The sequence below is a fragment of the Vulpes lagopus genome, chromosome 21, assembly GCF_018345385.1.
Source record: "Vulpes lagopus strain Blue_001 chromosome 21, ASM1834538v1, whole genome shotgun sequence".
Classification (NCBI taxonomy): domain Eukaryota; kingdom Metazoa; phylum Chordata; class Mammalia; order Carnivora; family Canidae; genus Vulpes; species Vulpes lagopus.
This window is the reverse complement of record NC_054844.1, coordinates 37322091-37340719: the sequence shown is the minus strand read 5'-3', so window position 1 is coordinate 37340719 and position 18629 is coordinate 37322091. Positions and strand designations below refer to the sequence as shown.

Below are 18629 nucleotides of genomic sequence, written 5' to 3'. Positions count from 1 at the left end.
TTGTAAACCCTGTTAAACTGTCAGTCAAGTATTAGGGTAGAATAAAGACATTGTCAAACATGTGAGAGCTCAAAAATCAATTATCACACGCCCTTTCTCAGTATTCAGCTGGAGGATGTGCATGCTTCACTAAATGAGAAAGTAAATGAAGGAACAATGTGAGATTCAGAAAATGAGTTCTTACCTAGAGAAAAGATAAATGGGATTACTGGGATAATGATAGAGGATAGTTGAGAATGACTGCTAAACAGCTTTTAGAGAGTTACCAGTTCAGACTGGAGCAGGACAAAGAAATAGCATTTCCGAGAGAGTAGGAAATAGATTTTGTGGGTGAGTTGATGTGTTTGAGTGTATTAATAGGAGATTTATACTATTGTTGTAGAGTTAGCTAATATAGAGAAAAAGGAAAAGAGAAAACAGTAGCTAATTAACCCTAGGAAAAGCAAACAGTTGTACAAGAAAAATAATAATAAGTTAGTACATGGTTGTGAATAATGTTTATATAGTTATATTAATGTAATATTGCTTATCAAATGTTGATATATCAAAAAGAACATTCAGTGGAAGCAGCTAAGGGAGTGGGTAGGGCAGTGGTGTTTAAAGTCTCTTATCTTCTGTAGTCAAAAAAAAAAAATCACTAGAAAATGTCTGAAACCAAAAAATCAAGGTGGAGTAGCATAGACCTATTATTTAGAAGTAAAGAGGCAAATATTTAGAAGAAATAGGTAAGAGATTTGATGAGTGCTTACAGGGAGTGGGAAATTTCTGTAGTTTTTCTCTATAAATCTAGAAGTGCTGTTTGATGTCTTAAAGTTTGTACATTCATTCCTTTAATAAAAAATGAAATGTAAAAAAAAAAAAAAAAAAAAAAAGAAACGTAAAGGCCTATCATTGCTGTCCAGAGGCAGATAGATTATCAGCAGGGTGGATTTGTGAAATGGTCTCTTGGAGACCACAGTTTAGACAAATCCACCAGTATTGAATATTTTTGAGATTGTTATTGGAGCTGCTCAGTAATTACCTGAGAAATACCCAGATAGGTGAAATACCTTTTGAATTTTCACGTGTAGCATTGGCCATAAAACAGTTCTTCACATAGAGCGCATTCTTTTAAATATGTCTTCCTGAGATGGTTTTCCAAGGGGAGTGCTATATAAGCTTTACATACTCAGTAAGTATTAAGTGAATGAAACTTGAGTGAAAACAACTCAGTACCCTTAGGGTATAAAAGACCCAGTATAGCTACAACACAGCAATTCTCTGTTTAGCTGAAGGAGATAGTTACTTCTAGAATGTGGCTGAGTGCCTATGATTTTTTATTCCTGACTTCTTTACACTCAGTTTTTAAAAATCAGTATCAGGGCACCTGGGTGGCTCAGTTGGTTAAGTATCTGACTTTGGTTCAGGCCATGATCTCGGGGTCCTGGAATTGAGGCCTGTGTCAGGCTTCTCACTCAGTGGGGAGTCTGCTTTCCCTCTCCATTTGCCCCTCCCCCTACTTGCCCCCCCCCCAATAAAATCTTCTTATAACAAAAGTATCTTTTAAATAAACATTGAAGAGCAAGAAATTAAATTCCTGGAACTCAGCCAGTACTCCTTTCCCCAATGTTGAAATTACATTTGTTAGAACAATTCTGGGTGGGACATGTGTGAAGGATGGATAATAGCAGGAAACCAAACAGCTGTTGTATGGTAACGTGAAAGGAAATTAGTATGTTATTAAGTAGAAAGTAGCCTATTACCAACTGGACTAACAGAAGAAACTCCAAATACATATGGTCTTATAGGTAGCAGGAAACAGGCCTCCTCATTAGTGTGATTTATTTTTAACAAAGTCGCCCTTTGTGAGGCAAGCAAGGCAGAAGATTCAAAGATCTGTTGTCACTTGCACTGTGTACTTTCTAGGGTTCTGAGGTAAGAGCAGTGACAACAGTACCAACAGCGGTTTATTGCGGACAACAAATGCATTGATAGGTAGAGATTACTAATAACATAGGCTTTGTGGTAAAGAAAAACTAGAGCAGTAATTTGTAAAGGTTAACACAATTTTAGTGGTTAGCAGAAAGTATCCTTTATCTGGAAGTGTGTAGCCATAGAAATAAATTTCCTGATACGACAAGTAAGACCAAAAAACACAATCATAAGCAGTGCAGCCAAAAACATTGCTATAACAGAAAGCTATTTTAATCAACACTTCTGCTCTTCCTAATTTTAAAGTTTGAGAAGGAAGGAAGGTACTTGACATTGCTGCCAGTAGCTAAATGATAATTTATGGTTGACAAGGGCTGATGGCCTCAGTTCCTCTGGTCAGCTGCTACTTGAGGTGAATTAGCGATGCCTGTTTTTAGGTTATAGCAGAAAAAGACTTATTCATTGCATTACTGGTATTAAATAATTTGATATCGGGGCACCTGGGTGGCTCAGCAGTTGAGCATCTGCCTTCAGCTCAGGGTGTGATCCCGGGTCCTGGGATCAAATCCTGCATCGGGCTCCCTGCAGAGGGCCTGCCTCTCTCTCTGTGTCTCTCATGAATAAGTAAATAAAATCTTTAAAAAATAATAGTAATTTGATATCTTGCATATATTTCTTGTAACATGGTGGTTTAAGGTTTGCATAGGCTACCAGAAAATGTTGACTAGAATTTGATTATTCATGCTCTGAGCACAGCACTTTACCAGTGCTCCATACCAGTTTTCTGTGTTGTGGCTTTTTAAGTTTTCTTTGTATTTCCAGCTTAACAAGATAAAAAAGGCATTTGGAAAAATTATACAAATACAAGTATTATTTTAAATGCAGCTTTTCTGCATATTTAACTTTCAGTATCAGTACTGGTTTACAAACTTTTTTAATTTTTAATTTTAATTTTAATTAATTACTTATTTTTTTTGGAGAGTGACAGAGAGTGAGTGAGTAGGGGTAGGGAGGGGGAGGATCAGAAGGAGAGAGACTCTGAAGCAGGCCCCCATGTCCAGCATGGAGCCCAACGAGGGGTTCTATCCAACTACCCTTAGATCATGACCAGAGCCAAAATCAGGAGTCAGATACTTAACGGACTGAACCACCCAGGCATCCCTTTTTGGTTTTTTGCTTTTATTTATTTATTTATTTATTTAAAGAGGGGATCCACTGGTGGGGTATAACCTTTTAAAATAAAAACGGGCACCTGGGTGGCTCAGTCTGTAAGCATTCAACTCTTAGTTTCTGCTTAGGTCATGATCTCATGATGGTGAGATTGAACCCAGTTGTAGGGCTCAGTGAGAATTGGCCCTCTCTCTTCCTGTGCCCCTCCCCCTGCACACACTCTCTTTCTCTAAAATAAATAAAATCTTTTTAAAAAATAAAAATAAATATTTTAAGACAAGGTAATTGAGTCTTTTTGTGTCTTTATACAGGAAACTCTTCACACAGTGAAATGGAAGGAAAGAAAAATGGAACATTAAAGATAAATAAGGTTTGTTCAAATACAGAAAAATCTTTTAGATAATAACACTCTATGGTTGTTTAGTACATAACTCCAAAACTCATATTTCAAAATATTTAAGTATAACTATTACTTGTCATGGAGGTCTGTTTGTTTGCTGTTTCACTAACTTCTTTTTACTTTTCTAGCCTCAGAGAGCAAATCAGTGTACCAGTCAGTGCTTCAGAAATTTTTTCTCCAATATGTTTTCTTCTAGTAATCACACTGGAGAATCTTCTTTTACCTGTAGAACTTACTGGTTAGTATTTTCTACTTTTAATTTTCTACTTTTAATTTATGTCTTTGTACTTGATGGTTTAATTATTATAATTAACTTTTGGTAAACATTTAAATTGTCTCAAACATAAAAGCCTACCTTGTTTTTTATTTTTGTTTTAGAAAATAAACTAGTTCTAGTAAAGAGAAACCCTGTTATTTTGTGACACTCTGTAGTATGTAGTAACTGCCTCTGATCTAGTGGGTTTTGTTTCATTAATAAATTGTTCTACACAGGTTTTTTATGTGCTGGAGGGGTAGGCTACTTGTTAAATTGTAATCCAGCCAAAACTTTTAGAGTAGACCCAGTCATCTTTGAATCTATAGTGAGTGACTGGTGTGTGGATACTAAGTAAATATTTGTGGAATTTGAAGATTAAGTTGGGATTTTAAACTCACCTAGCTTTGGTTGAACAAGCAAGACAGGTTAAGATTGTGTGATTTAATTTTAGAGCTTGGCTCAAGTTACCAAAGACAACAATTATGTCTTAGTAGCCTTTTGAAAAGCTGAACTATACCCATTTTTGGTTATAGTAACTATAGCTTCCTTTATTTTTTCCTTTTGTCTTACACTTAGTTTCAGAGGGGAAACTATTGAAGGTACAGTTTCCGCTGGGACTGCTTGCTGCAACTTTGATTCATGAGATGGAAAATGGTGTTGCTTTTTTTTCTCTCAGTAATAAGGATATTATTCTGACCCGACTTTTAAAAAATTTTGTCACTTAAGATATAAATTCAAGCATTATTTTAATGAATCAGATAAATACGATTTTGATTTGTAATGAAAAAGCTTTACATTAGGAATGAGTTTATATCGAAAGTATTTAGAAAAAGGTTCATAGTCTTTTAAATGTGATTTACAGTGCTAGGTACAAAAATTTCTGCTGTGATAATAACCTACTTGTTCGGCTGAAAAGTTCTTCGAGTTCTGTCTGATAAGGCCTGAATCTGTCTTTTAGTACAGAACTTGGCGAGGTCAGTGAAATGAGTGCCTTGATTAGGCAGAAGAGACAGGAATTGGAACTGTCCTGGTTTCCTCATATGTCACCTGGAGCTGGGAGGTAAAAACGACATTTCTTTTAAAGATGTTATCTATTTATTCATGAGAGACAGAGAGAGAGAGAGGCTGAGATGCAGACTCCTCCCACAGGGAGCCCCATGGGGACTCCATCCCAGGACCCCGGGATCACCCCCTGGGCTGAAGGCAGACGCTCAACCTCTGAGCCACTCAGGTGGCCCCCCAAAATTTTTTTGTACCAAAGTGTTTACATGCTAACATGAGCAGAAGATGTCATTAATACCAGAGGTATTTTAATCAATAGTTACGTTTCTAAGAAAGTTTTGTGTAAATTAAATTTGGTGTTTCAATGCCTAAAGAAGATTGCTGTTTAAAGAATCCCTTGAAAAGTACCTTTATGTGTTTAGTAAATGTAGATACACGGGTATTTTAAAAGGGAGAGCACCCAAATGACAAGATTCATTATTAGTAATACCATTCAGCTCTGTTATCCTTCTACTGTTTCACCCGTTTGAATCTTACCTCTGTGCTGTTAGCTGACGCGCTACTTTTGTCATGACATTTCCCCTCCCCAAAAGATCTTCTCAGTGACTATTTGACCAAGTCTTTGTACTCTAACCCTGGCATTCATGACTTTTTATAATGTAGTCCTTTCTTTCTTAGTTTAAGTCCTAAAACTACTGTCACATTGCTAGAAGTGTATTATATATATATACTTAAATCAAGTTCCTACATAAAGATTAAGGTCCTTGCCACTGTCATCCCTGTAACATTTTAACTTTATCTTATTATAACATTGTAATATAGTTCTGCCTAGGGCCTTCACCCTGTAGGAATGAGAGTGGAACATAAATAGAAGTGAAATTAGGAAGTCCAGATATGTATAATATGAAATCTTAGAGTTATATGTTTTTGTGTATGTATAAGCTGCACATTATTTTTGAAGTTTTTCTCCTCCTACTCCGAAACCTCACCTTATACTGGATAAAGTAGTTTTTTTTTAGGAGATCTGAATTAAACAAATACAAATCAGAAAGAAGCTGAGAGTGGATTGGGTTTGAATGCAGAAACTTAACGGGGACACTGGGGGTTTTGAAGAGCCATTGTTTTTAGATTGAGGAACTTTACTATGTAACAGGAAAAGAAATGTTTTTTTTTTTTTTTTTAATGGATTTGATGTTTTTGCTTTGGATACGTGCTTATAAAACAAATTAAGGAAAAACATGATAATCTTGTGTGAATAATACGCTTCAAATTCAAGTGATGTTCTGTTTCCAAGTTTTAAGTTATTTTTTCAAGGACTGATTCTCTTTAACCTTGCTGATTTCTTTAAAACCATGATTTGATTAACTTGGCTAAATTATTTTTTGGTTGCCCAGAAAGGGAGGGGAGGGTGCAAGAGGCATAAAGGCACTTTCTGGTAGGAGGCGGGAGTGATTACACAGGTATAGATATACATCAGTCAAAAGTCATCAAACTGTACACTTTGAAAATCTGTGCATTTTATATACATTTTATTATACAAATTGACTTTTTTTTAGTATAGAGAAAGCAGAAGCTAAAAAAGTTATTGACAAAGTATTATATTAAATTATTTAAAAGATAAACATGTGAAATTGCCCTTGATCTCCTTTTGCTATTAATTTTATCAGAACAACATGCTTCTCGGGGTTCTTTGCAGCCAGTTGCTAGCCATCTTTGAATAATGAGTAACCTTGAATTTTATTTTCAGTCTTTTGGCAAAAAATAATTTAAGTACACTGATTTTAAAATTGCTAACCTGACTTGGGAAATTAATAATTTTAAATGTTGGTGTAATTTTTTAAACCATTTAAACAAAAATGTCTTTATTTTGTTTTGAATTTTCAGAATTGGTTTTATACCCTGGAATATTGAAACACAAGTGCTTCCTCTCATCTCTCCTGTGTTGCCAAGAACTATTTTTCCAACCAGTACCATATCTTTAGAAAATCTTGGTAAAGTTTGTGTAATGCTTTTCTAGTTTTTTAAAAAAATTTTGATTAATTTCTTTCACTATCCTACAAAGTAAGTGTTAATGACTTAGGAAAGCTTGTAAAATGAGGTAAAAATAGTAAATCCTAGATGTTCCTGTAAATATTTGGGCAGTGACTTTTAAATTGTTCTAAGTAGATCTTTTTTACTTTAAGAAATTACATCTTCAAATCTTTGAGGAACTGGTTAGAATTCTCTCTTTTGTTTAGGACTTTAGTGTCCAAAATGTAGATCTTTAGAAGTTACATCTCCTACTAATTATGAACAAATAGTTTCAGTCTCTATATATTTGTGGATAGCTTGTTTTCTCTTGTTTTTTGCCTAGTTAATATCAATTCATAAAGCAGTGGTAGTTATCAAACCAAACATATTTTCTTTGTTTTTTTCCTCCCCTGTAGATTGCCCACAGGAATTCAGATCTTATAACTCATTTCGGTAGCATTAAAAGAACCTGAAAAATACATGCTGTTATTTAGATGTTAATAGCTATGCATTTATTCATAACGTGATTCATAAGTATATTTGGTTTCATTCTTAGACATTTATTTTATGCTAACATAACCTGAAGCCAGACTATTCTTATTTATTGAAACATGTATTTACTTTTTACTTTAAAAAAAAAAAAAACATATTACTAGGTACCTCTTGCAAGGGATATGCATTAGCACATACTCAAGAAGGAGAGGAGAAGAAGCAAACTTCTGGCACATCAAACACCAGAGGAACAAGACGAAAACCTGCAGCAACAACTCCTACCAGGAGATCGACACGTAACGTGAGAGCTGAAGCAGCCGGTCAGTCTCAGAGGTCCCCAGTATCAAATAATTCTGGGTGCGATGCTCCAGATAACAGCAGTCCATCTGTAAGCATTCCCTCTTCAGCTGCATCAGAAAAGCAAACAAGACAGGCTCCAAAACGGAAGTCTGTAAGAAGAGGAAGGAAACCACCTTTATTGAAAAAGAAACTTCGGAGCTCTATACCTCCCCCTGAAAAATCATCTTCCAGTGATTCAGTAGATGAAGAAACAGCAGAATCTGACACACCACCTGTGATAGAGAAAGAGCACCAATCAGATGTAGAAAGTGGTAACAGTTGTACTGTACAGGCAAGTGTAGAAAATGTGTCTGCTGATAACTTGAAAAGTTGCAATGAACAGGTAGAAGAAAGTGAGGAACATACTGAGAACCATGATCCAGAGGAAGCAGTGGAATCTTCATATTCTGAGTCTCATACCCAAGATCCTCCTGAACTAGTTGAAGAGGAAGAGGAAACTCAAAAAGTTGAGAATACAAGTATAGAGGCTAATGTTTTATGTTTAGTAAGTGAGACTCCTGAAAATATTTCTGGAAAAGGAGGTGATCTATTGGAAAATCAAGACCAAACATCTGGACCTTCAGAATCAGAGGTAAAGGCAGATAAATGCACAGATGATCATTCAAATGATTTTCTTACATGTTCAGGGTCTGAAATTGAATTACATGAACCTGTACCAAGCTTAGGTGAGTTCCCAGAGAATGCAGTCTCTGTGGTTAATGAAGAAAAAGTTATGGAGAATCCTGTAGTAGAAGTTATTGATCATAAAGATTCAATAGTAAAAACAGAACAGCTTGTAGACAGCCCCACATTAGAATCTTCTGAGAGTAAAATTATACAGACAGCGGACAAAAAATCCATAGAGAGTTCAGAGGTTCAATTGCTTGGGCACGTTGAAACGGAAGATGTAGAAATAACTACAGCCTGTGATACTTCAGAGAATGAAAATTTCAATAGTATGCAAGACTCTAGAAGTAATTTATTACAAAATAATCTTAACACCAAATTAGACAAATGTTCAGGAGAAAAGACTGAATCTCCTAATGAACATTCCAGATCTGCAGAATTGCCTCATACACACATTGAACAAATTCAGAAGCATTTTAATGAGGACAATAATGAAATGATACCGATGGAATGTGATTCGTTTTGCAGTGACCAGAATGAATCTGAAATTGAACCTTCTGTAAATGCTGATACTAAACAATTGAATGAAAATTCTGTGGAGCAGAGTTCTCAAAATAATATGCTGTCTTCTGATCCTGCAAATGAAAAAGTTGAAACTGTATCTCAACCATCTGAAAGCCCAGTAGATGTGATAGAGAAAGTCAAAAAACCTCGTACCCGAAGATCTAGATTTCACTCCCCATCTACAACTTGGTCTCCCAACAAAGACACTGCACGAGAAAAGAAGCGGTCTCAGTCTCCATCTCCCAAAAGAGAAACTGGAAAAGAAAGTAGGAAGTCTCAATCACCATCTCCCAAGAAAGAATCTTCAAGAGGACGTAGAAAATCTCGTTCTCAGTCCCCGAAACAGGATATCGTAAGAGAAAGGAGACGATCTCAGTCTCGATCTCCAAAAAGAGATAGTATGAGGGAAGGCAAGAGATCTGTATCACTCTCCCCCAAAAGAGACACTTCTAGAGAAAACAGAAGATCTCAGTCAAGAGTGAAAGATTCCTCTCCAAGGGAAAAGTCCAGGTCTCGGAGCAGAGAAAGAGAAAGTGATAGAGATGGGTCAAGGAGAGATCGAGATAGAGAAAGGAGAACCAGAAGATGGTCTAGATCCAGATCTCGTTCTCGGTCACCATCAAGATCTAGAACAAAAATTAAGAGTTCATCATTTGGTAGAAATGACAGAGACACTTATTCTCCTCGGTGGAAGGAAAGATGGGCAAATGATGGTTGGAGATGTCCACGAGGAAATGATCGGTACAGAAAGAATGACCCAGAGAAACAGAATGAAAATACAAGAAAAGAAAAAAACGACATCAGTTCAGATGCTGCTGATGATCCAAATTCTGCCGACAAACATAGAAATGACTGTCCCAGTTGGGTAACAGAAAAAATAAATTCTGGGCCCGATCCAAGGACCAGGAATCCAGAAAAGTTAAAAGATTCTCACTGGGAAGAAAACAGAAATGAAAATTCAGGGAATTCTTGGAATAAAAACTTTGGTTCAGGTTGGATGTCTAACCGTGGTAGAGGTAACCGTGGCAGAGGCACTTACAGAGGTGGTTTTGCCTACACAGATCAAAATGAAAATCGGTGGCAAAACCGAAAACCCCTCTCAGGGAATTCAAATAGTTCAGGGAATGAGTCTTTTAAGTTTGTGGAACAGCAACCCTATAAGCGGAAAAATGAGCAAGAGTTCTCATTTGATACACCGGCAGATAGATCTGGGTGGACATCTGCATCTAGTTGGGCGGTGAGAAAGACTCTACCAGCAGATGTACAAAATTATTATTCACGACGAGGGAGGAATTCTTCGGGTCCACAGTCTGGATGGATGAGACAAGAAGAGGAAACAACTGAACAAGGTAACATATCCTGTTTACTTAATAACAGTTTTATTTGAAGAAAGAGATTTTAAATTTAACATCTTATTTATATGAATTGTAACGATCCCTATTGATAGCTTTATAATGTTAAATCGAATCCCCATTTAACAAGTCCCTTTGCATTTATTTGTATTTACTGCCTTTTTCACCTCTCCCAAACCCTGCCAACGACTTAAATAGCGTAAGTACAGTTTGCTACAAATAGAAGAATTTGGGATGTTGTGTAGGATTTAACTTCTATTTCATTTATCTCAGATGTGTGTACTTGAATTTTTTTGATTATTGTTCTATAAATAAGTTACTTTTCTAATAAGAATTTATCTTTCCTTGGCTTCTCTGGTTAAGAACATTGCAAGAAAAAAGCTGTTCAAGATTGAAAAGATGGTTAATCTTCTAATTTAGTAAACTAAATTTTATAGGATTATTTCTTTAGTAAATGTCTTGAGGTACTGATTCTTTGCTAATGTTGACAAATGTTCCTATGTGAACTTATTCTTAAAAATAATTTTGGATGTTTTTTTAAATTAGAAAGTCAGCCCACATTATTTAGAGATGACAAAATTAAACTAAATTCTGGAAGTTCATTTAGGTGTTCTGAGTCTGTTGTTATTTAATCTTAGTATATAACCAGTGGTTCTTTGCTTCTGTCCAAAGAAATTTGTAACACGATTTTTTTTCACAAGCTTTTTTCTTTTGATAGATTCTAACCTAAAAGACCAAACCAACCAACATGGAGATGGTTCTCAGCTACCTATAAATATGATGCAACCACAGATGAATGTAATGCAGCAACAGATGAATGCACAACAACAGCCTATGAATATCTTCCCATATCCAGTGGGTGTTCATGCTCCTTTGATGAACATCCAGCGCAATCCATTTAACATTCATCCTCAGCTACCCTTGCATCTGCACACAGGAGTGCCTCTCATGCAGGTAGCTGCTCCTACCAGTGTATCTCAGGGACTCCCACCACCACCACCCCCTCCCCCACCATCCCAGCAAGTCAGCTACATTGCTTCACAGCCAGATGGAAAGCAATTGCAGGTATGTTTTTTAACAACTAAAGTTTAATCAACATAGCCATTGTAAGCATTTTTTAAACTGTTAGGGACAGATGTGCAAGAAGGGGCTTCTTGGCATCCAGAGACATTTATTTGGTTAGGTTTATGATAAACTTTCATGGCCTCCCTTCACTGTCGTCCTTCAGCTTCCCACCCCTCAAATAAGAAAATGAATGCATATTTATCAAATCTGACCTACTAGATACTGTGGTTGATGTCCAAACAGGTTTGCTTTTTCAAGTTAAGACTAAATTGGAATCAAGTGATGGGTGCTTTAAAATAATTCTCTAATTTATTGGACTTTTTAGGAGGTGGGAACTTGTGATGAAGCTTATATTGTCTGTTGGGACAAACGCCAGATAAAGCTGTTCATTATCCATTACCATCTGTGTTCCATTTTCACAAGTTTACTATGCTAAAAAGAAAGAAGTGCCTCTGAGGCATATAGAAAATTTGAATAATAGGTTGTAAACACTGTGTTCCTTATAGTTCTGTGCCTACGTTTCATAAATTCTAGCATCCTAATAGTGTATGGTTGGAAAGTACGGGGAATAGGATTCCAGAATTTGGGACTTCCTATCTGCGCCCCCCCCCCCAGCTCCCTGCAAGCTGTTTGACTTCACTATCTCCTTTTCTTCTGTCTTTAAAGTGGGGCATGTACTTTAGTTCATTTTCATAAGGAGCTTTTGAAGAAAGCATTTACTTTTTAAATGCTGTTCTGTTTTTTGTTTTAGTGTTGTTGGAACATTATAATTCACAAATGTAATTTAAAAGTCACTTGACATATTTACACAGGTTTCTGTTTAAGAAACCTCATTTTTCTTCAGAGTCCTTCATTTAAAAAAAAAATTTATTTAAATTCAGTTTGCCAACATAGAATACAACACCCAGTGCTCATCTCATCAAGTGCCCTCCTCCGTGTTGGTCACCCAGTTACTCTATCCCCCTGCCTACCTCCCCTTCTGCAACCTGCAACCAACCCTTTGTTTCCCAGAGTTAGGAGTCTCTCATGGTTTTTCTCCCTCTCTAACTTTTCACCACTCAATTTCCCACCTTCCCTTATGGTCCCTTTCACTATTTCTTACATTCCACATATGAGTGAAACCATATGATGATTGTCTTTCTCCGATTAACTTATTTCAGCATAATACCTCCAGTTCCATCCATGTCAGTGTAAATGGTAGGCACTCATCCTTTCTAATGGCTGCGTAATATCCCATTGTGTATGTATATATATATATATATATATATATATATATACCACATCTTCTTTATCCATTCATCTGTTGAAGGACATCATGGTGCTATGAACATTTGTGCTATGAACACTGGGGTACAGGTGTCCTGTTGTTTCACTACATCTGTATCTTTGGGGTAAATACCCAGTAGTGCAATTGCTGGGTCATAGGGTAGCTCTATTTTTAACCTTTTGAGGAACCTCCACACAGTTTTCCAGAGTGGCTGCACCAGTTCACATTCCAACAGTGCAAGAGGGTTCCCCTTTCTCCACATCCTCTCCAACATTTGTTGTTTCCTGTCTTGTTAATTTTCCCCATTCTCACTGGTGTGAGGTGGTATCTCATTGTGGTTTTGATTTGTATTTCCCTGATGGCAAGTGATGTGGAGCATTTTCTCATGTGCTTGTTGACCACGTATACGTTCTCTCTTCATGTCTTCTGTCCATTTCTTGACTGGATTGTTTGTTTCTTGGGTGTTGAGTTTAAATAAGTTCTTTCTAGATCTTGGATACTAGTCCTTTATCTGATAAGATCTTGGATACTGCCCTTTATCTGATAAGACATTTGCAGATATCTTCTCCCATTCTGTAGGTTGTCTTTTAGTTTTGTTGACGGTTTCTTTTGCTGTGCAGAAGCTTTTTATCCTGATTAAGTCCTAGTAGTTCATTATTGCTTCCCCCTCATAGAGGCGTCTTGCAGGGAGTTGCTGTGGCCAAGTTCAAAAAGGGTGTTGCCTGTGTTCTCCTCTAGGATTTTGATGGATTCTTGTCTCACGTTTAGATCTTTCAACCATTTTATCTTAGAATATTCCAGTTTCATTCTTCTGCATGTGGCTGTCCAGTTTTCACACCACCATTTTGTAGAGACTTTTTTCCAATGGATATTCTTTCCCGCTTTGTTGAAGATGAGTTGACTGACCATAGAGTTGAGGGCCCGTTTCTGTGTTCTCTATTCTGTTCCACTGATCTATGTGTCTGTTTTTGTGCCAGTACCATACTGTCATCTTGATGCTTCTAGCTTTGTAATACAGCTTGAGGTCAGGCAATGTGATGCTCCCAGCATTGGTTTTCTTTTTCAACATGCCTCTGGCTATTCAGGGTCTTTTCTGGTTTAGGATTATTTGTTCCACCTCTGTGAAGAAAGCTCATGGTATTTTGATAGGGACTGCATTGAATGTATAGATTGCTCTAGGTAACATAGACATTTGAACAATATTTGTTCTTCCAATCCATGAGCATGGGATGTTTTTCCGTTTTTCCATCTCTGTGTCTTCTTCAATTTCTTTCATAAGTGTTCTGTAGTTTTTAGAGTACAGATCCTTTACCTCTGTGGTTACGTTTATTCCTAGGTATCTTAGGGTTTTGGGTGCAATTGTATATGGGATGGATTCCTTAATTTCTCTTTCTTCTGTTTTATTGTTAGTGTATAGAAATGCAACTGATTTCTTCATAGTCCTTTAGATATACATGACCTGAAATACAAATTTTCCTTAAGTACCAAGGTTGACTCACTTTGAATTTTTTTGTTATTGCTAATATATGACTTAAAAGACTTCTATCGAATACAAGTAATTCATTAACTGATACCTCTTTAAAACAGGGTATTCCTAGTGCTTCTCATGTAAGTAGCAACATGAGTACACCAGTCTTGCCTGCTCCAACAGCAGCCCCAGGAAATTTGGGAACAGTTCAAGGACCAAGTTCTGGTAATACTTCGTCATCAAGTCACAGCAAATCCTCTAATGCTGCTGTAAAATTAACAGAAAGCAAAGTAAGTGTTACAGTGGAAGCCAGCGCAGATAGCTCGAAGACAGACAAGGCAAGTTCAAGGTTGAGAGCAACCTACATATTCTGTATATGATAAAGATGAAAAAATAACAGTTTTGTTTTGTATAATTGGTAAAGGGAATTTACTGTTGATAGTCTTAAATTCTAATGCTATTTGAAGGGTTCTATATGTCCAATGAGTTACTGGTAGTATTTCATGATTTTGTTTTTCGAAATGTTTGGGGGGTGTGTGTGTGTTAATAAATAACTTTTGTACTATAACACTAATTGAAGAATTCTTGTAATAATGTAAAAGTGTGGTGTTTTCAATTTCATATTTTTAAAGAAACTTTTTAAAGTATGTGATTGGGCAAATAATAATTATACTTTTTCCTCTTGCCAGAAATTACAAATCCAAGAAAAAGCAGCACAGGAGGTAAAATTGGCCATTAAGCCGTTTTACCAAAATAAAGATATCACCAAGGAAGAATATAAAGAGATTGTGCGGAAAGCAGTAGATAAAGTAAGTTCTAGCTTTAACAGAATTATGTATGTATTGTTTTGAATCCTATTTTAATAAAGGAATGCTTAAGCCTAATTAAAATAATAAGCACTAACTTCTGATTCTTACCTGCTTTTTTTACCTTTCAAGTGAGTTCATATGAGAGAGATGAAGCATATAAAAATGTCTGATTATCTTTTGGGGGTTGTTTTTCAAAAAGCTTTCCATTTTGCTGTAATCTTTGTAAGTATGAGAAAAATATTCCCGTCCTTTTTTCATAGGTTTGTCATAGTAAGAGTGGAGAAGTAAATTCTACTAAAGTGGCAAATCTGGTTAAAGCCTATGTAGACAAATACAAATATTCACGGAAAGGAAGCCAAAAGAAAACTCTGGAAGAACCTGTGTCTACCGAAAAAAACATAGGTTGAAATGGGGAGCAGTATAAAGGACACTATCAAGATGTCTGCAAAGTGCAATTTCAACATGTACCTTTAAATGAAAATCATACATAACTGTGATTGAAATTTGGTTTTGATAAAATTATTTTTTTTAATGTAGAATATAAAGTTTTGTTCTAAATAAATATAGTTCTGCACTGCAACTTCTTTATCCTTTCCTCCTCCCGAAAATAAAAGCAAATTCAAGGGAAAGTAAAGGGATTAAAGGAGTGTGCATTTTTACTAGGACTGTGTTATAGTGTGGATACTGGAAGATGTACAGCTTTTTGATTTGAACAATGGAGTGCATAAATTAGAGTCTTCTAAGTGCACTGGTTTTGGAAAAGATATATATAATACATTTATTCTGTCAGGCTAAAAATAAAGTATGATCTTTATGATTTTTCCCTCTAATTATAGAAAGTTAAATAATGTATTACCGTGAAAAATATTTCTAATAACAGAATATACCAATTGCAGGGTTCCTAATGTGTATTTTTAAAGCACACATCTGAATAAATTGCTTAGATAGAAAACAAATTATCACATAAGTAAAATTCAGTGTTCAAAACTTTGGAACACTGTTATTGTATCACCAAATAAAGGTTATGCTGCTTGTTTTTCTTTTGTGCCTTTTTTCCCCCAAATGAGATGAAGTGGTTTGATTTGCTAGATTCACAACTTGGAAGTCTAAAATTCTGTTGAATTTAGAAGACCAGTTTGGGAAAAGTGTTTGTTGACTTTGTAAAAATTATGTTTTCATGAGATCTTCTACCTGTTAGAGAAATGATAAATTATTTGTGCCAACTGGAGAATTGCTATTGAGTGGTGATCCTCCCTTCCTTGGGATGAAGGTGGACTCACTTCAGTGGCTTTCAGTTGCTCATCTAATCACTAATGAAATTCTTTGCATACTTGAGAAATTTCCAAATGCTTTCCCGTGAATAAAGTGTTAATTAGGTGACCATATGGTAGCCATGAACCATGCTGCAAAACCTGTGTTTTGGAAATGAGAGGAATTAAGTAAATGGAGTCTTGGTTAGACTTTCAGGGACTAGGGATTTGATTGTCTTTTTTTAAAATACTAATGTTAATTTTTACAAAAGGTAAGTTTGAAGTGTTAGAGAGCCACTATTTTAACTGGCATCTTAGAAGAAAAAATGAGTTATGTCCATGACAAATTTTCATTCCAGTAACAATTTTTAATAGATACCAAATAACTGGAAAGCGATTCGGATAAGATGTTAATGGCTCAGATAGATGTATGCCTCATTGAGACAGATTGATCCTTTTACTAGCTAAACTAGAGAGCAATACTCTGTAGGACTGTGCTTTTCTGAAGTAAAGATGATCTGTTTTTCAAGTGTATGTGCATAATACTTTCTTGGTGCTAGCTTTGATAAGGCAAATATTTTGAATTGTTGGCCCCAATAATGATTGTGCTAGTTCATAATCTTCATTAGATTATGAGTGTAATCCCAAAAAGTGTTAGAAGTATTTCCAAGCAGTTCTTGATCTTTATTCTGCATTTCTGGGCATTTGTAATATGGTATTCTACTGATTTATATATATATTTTTAATTAAAGTTTGTGTTTAGATACGAAGGGGAAAGAAGTTTGGAAGTATATTTCTTCTAATAAAATATTAAGACTGTTTTAAATATCAACACACACCTCCTCATTTGTTTGTTTTGAACTCTAGAAACAATTGTGTGAACTTTGAATCTATTTTCAGTTAAAGCAGGTTCACACTTTGAAAATTTTGTAGCAAATAGCCTGAGATGATTAATCACACAGTGCATATGTTTCCTATATTTTCTTTCAGTGTTGTTTGGGAGTAGGGTTACATTTTAAAATTTGCTTTATACCATTTAGCTTTGAGAACATGTTTAAAAATTTTGAAGGAAAACTAGGTGGTATGGTCAAGAGTTAAAAGTCTCACATCTTTGGTAGCAGTGCCATGAATTATTCCCACCTTTCTTGAAAATTAGAAGTGTGTATTCCATATCTGCTTTGGGGTACATGGTTAGACTGCATTTAAAATGCTAATGAATGTTACTGGATTAGAATTCAAACTTTTAAAACTTAGAAATACTTAAGAATGTATTAGAAAGTGCATGCTTTATGTTAAAAAACAACAACAATGCTTTAACATTCCCCATTCTTGCTTTTTTCAGAAATTTACATTAATTTTGCATGTGTACAAACTTAAACATTTTGTGGGGTTACAGATTTCTCGTTATTTATTAAGATTCAGTATTAAGTTGGCCTTTGAAATCTTGGTCCCATTAACTTACTAGTCACATTGACCAATGTTTTAGGCTATAGCGATGCCTAGAATTTTGAGACTAAAAGTAGTTACTTATTATTTTAACATTCCAAAAGTTTTGTGATTTTTTTTTTCTGGTAATTACCACATTTTCTCCATTATCGTCCTTTAAATGGCCACAGTGTGTACTGTTTGAATGTTCCATCCGAAAGATGTAGCTTCAGAAGCACAGTGGTTGCCCCATGGTCCATGAGACGTTGTTTGTAGTACGAGGATGGAGTGCTGTCTACTGAAACAATACTCTTAAACAGATATGTAGTATGTAATATTTTCTAATAAATTCTTTTGATAAACAAATACGTGTCTTTAATGTTTTATTATTGAGATTCTTGGGATATAGGGACGCCTGGGTGACTCAGCGGTTGGGCATTTGCCTTCAGCTCAGATCCCACTCTGGATTGAGTCCCACACTGGGCTTCCTGCATGGAGCCTGTTTCTCCCTCTGCCTATGTCTCTGCCTTTCTCTGTGTCTCTCATGAATAAATAAAGGAATTAAGAAATAAATTAATTAATTAATTAAATTAATAAATTAATTAAATAAATTAATTAATTAATGAATAAATAAAGGAATTAAGAAATATCTTAAAAATATATATAAAAACTTTAAAAAAACTTTCTAAGGTTTTTTAAAAAAATGATTCTTGGAAAATAGTGACTTTTACCTCATTATAACTCTTCCCAAACCCATGTTGAAGTATTTCTTTGATTAGAACCAAAATAAGTAGCACCACCGTAGGTACGTTAATTCCAAGTTGTAAAGCAAGCTTAGAGTCTGCTATAAGCATATATTTTAATAGCATTTTTTAAATTACAAAATCATAGGAAATTAGGAAAACTTTAAAAAAATTAGAAGGAGGAAACTGAAAAACTTAGAGAAAAATCACCTGTAATCCTACCATTTAAAGGTAACAGTGCTAAACTGTCCGTAACTCTGTTGTAACTTACCCTTTTCACTTAATGATGTGTTTAGAAGTTTTCATTTTAATAAAAATTCTACAGCATGATTTTGTAATGGCTCGGTAGTATTCTGTTACATATTGTGCCATTACTTAAACCAACCCTCTGCTGTTGGATATTAAGTTGGTTTTACTAATATAAATAAATTAGTAAAGTAAAAATTGTACTAACACTGATGTGAACATTTTTGTATATA

At 35.4% G+C, this 18629-nt stretch overlaps 1 protein-coding gene across 4 annotated transcripts in view; it reads left to right on the top strand.

The window, feature by feature from the left end:
* Window positions 1–17773, top strand: part of SCAF11 (SR-related CTD associated factor 11) — a 73615-nt gene extending 55842 nt beyond the window's left edge. For 3 of the 4 annotated variants that reach the window (XM_041735807.1, XM_041735806.1, XM_041735809.1), the window contains 9 exons: window positions 3393–3451; window positions 3610–3719; window positions 4696–4797; window positions 6624–6730; window positions 7406–10120; window positions 10842–11188; window positions 14043–14261; window positions 14613–14732; window positions 14993–17773. In XM_041735807.1, coding sequence (XP_041591741.1) covers window positions 3393–3451; window positions 3610–3719; window positions 4696–4797; window positions 6624–6730; window positions 7406–10120; window positions 10842–11188; window positions 14043–14261; window positions 14613–14732; window positions 14993–15139 — 3926 coding nt within the window. In that variant the 3' untranslated portion in view covers window positions 15140–17773. The remainder of the gene's footprint in view (window positions 1–3392; window positions 3452–3609; window positions 3720–4695; window positions 4798–6623; window positions 6731–7405; window positions 10121–10841; window positions 11189–14042; window positions 14262–14612; window positions 14733–14992) is intronic. The other variant, XM_041735808.1, reaches the window with a different exon arrangement.
* The last annotated feature ends 856 nt before the right edge of the window (window positions 17774–18629 follow it).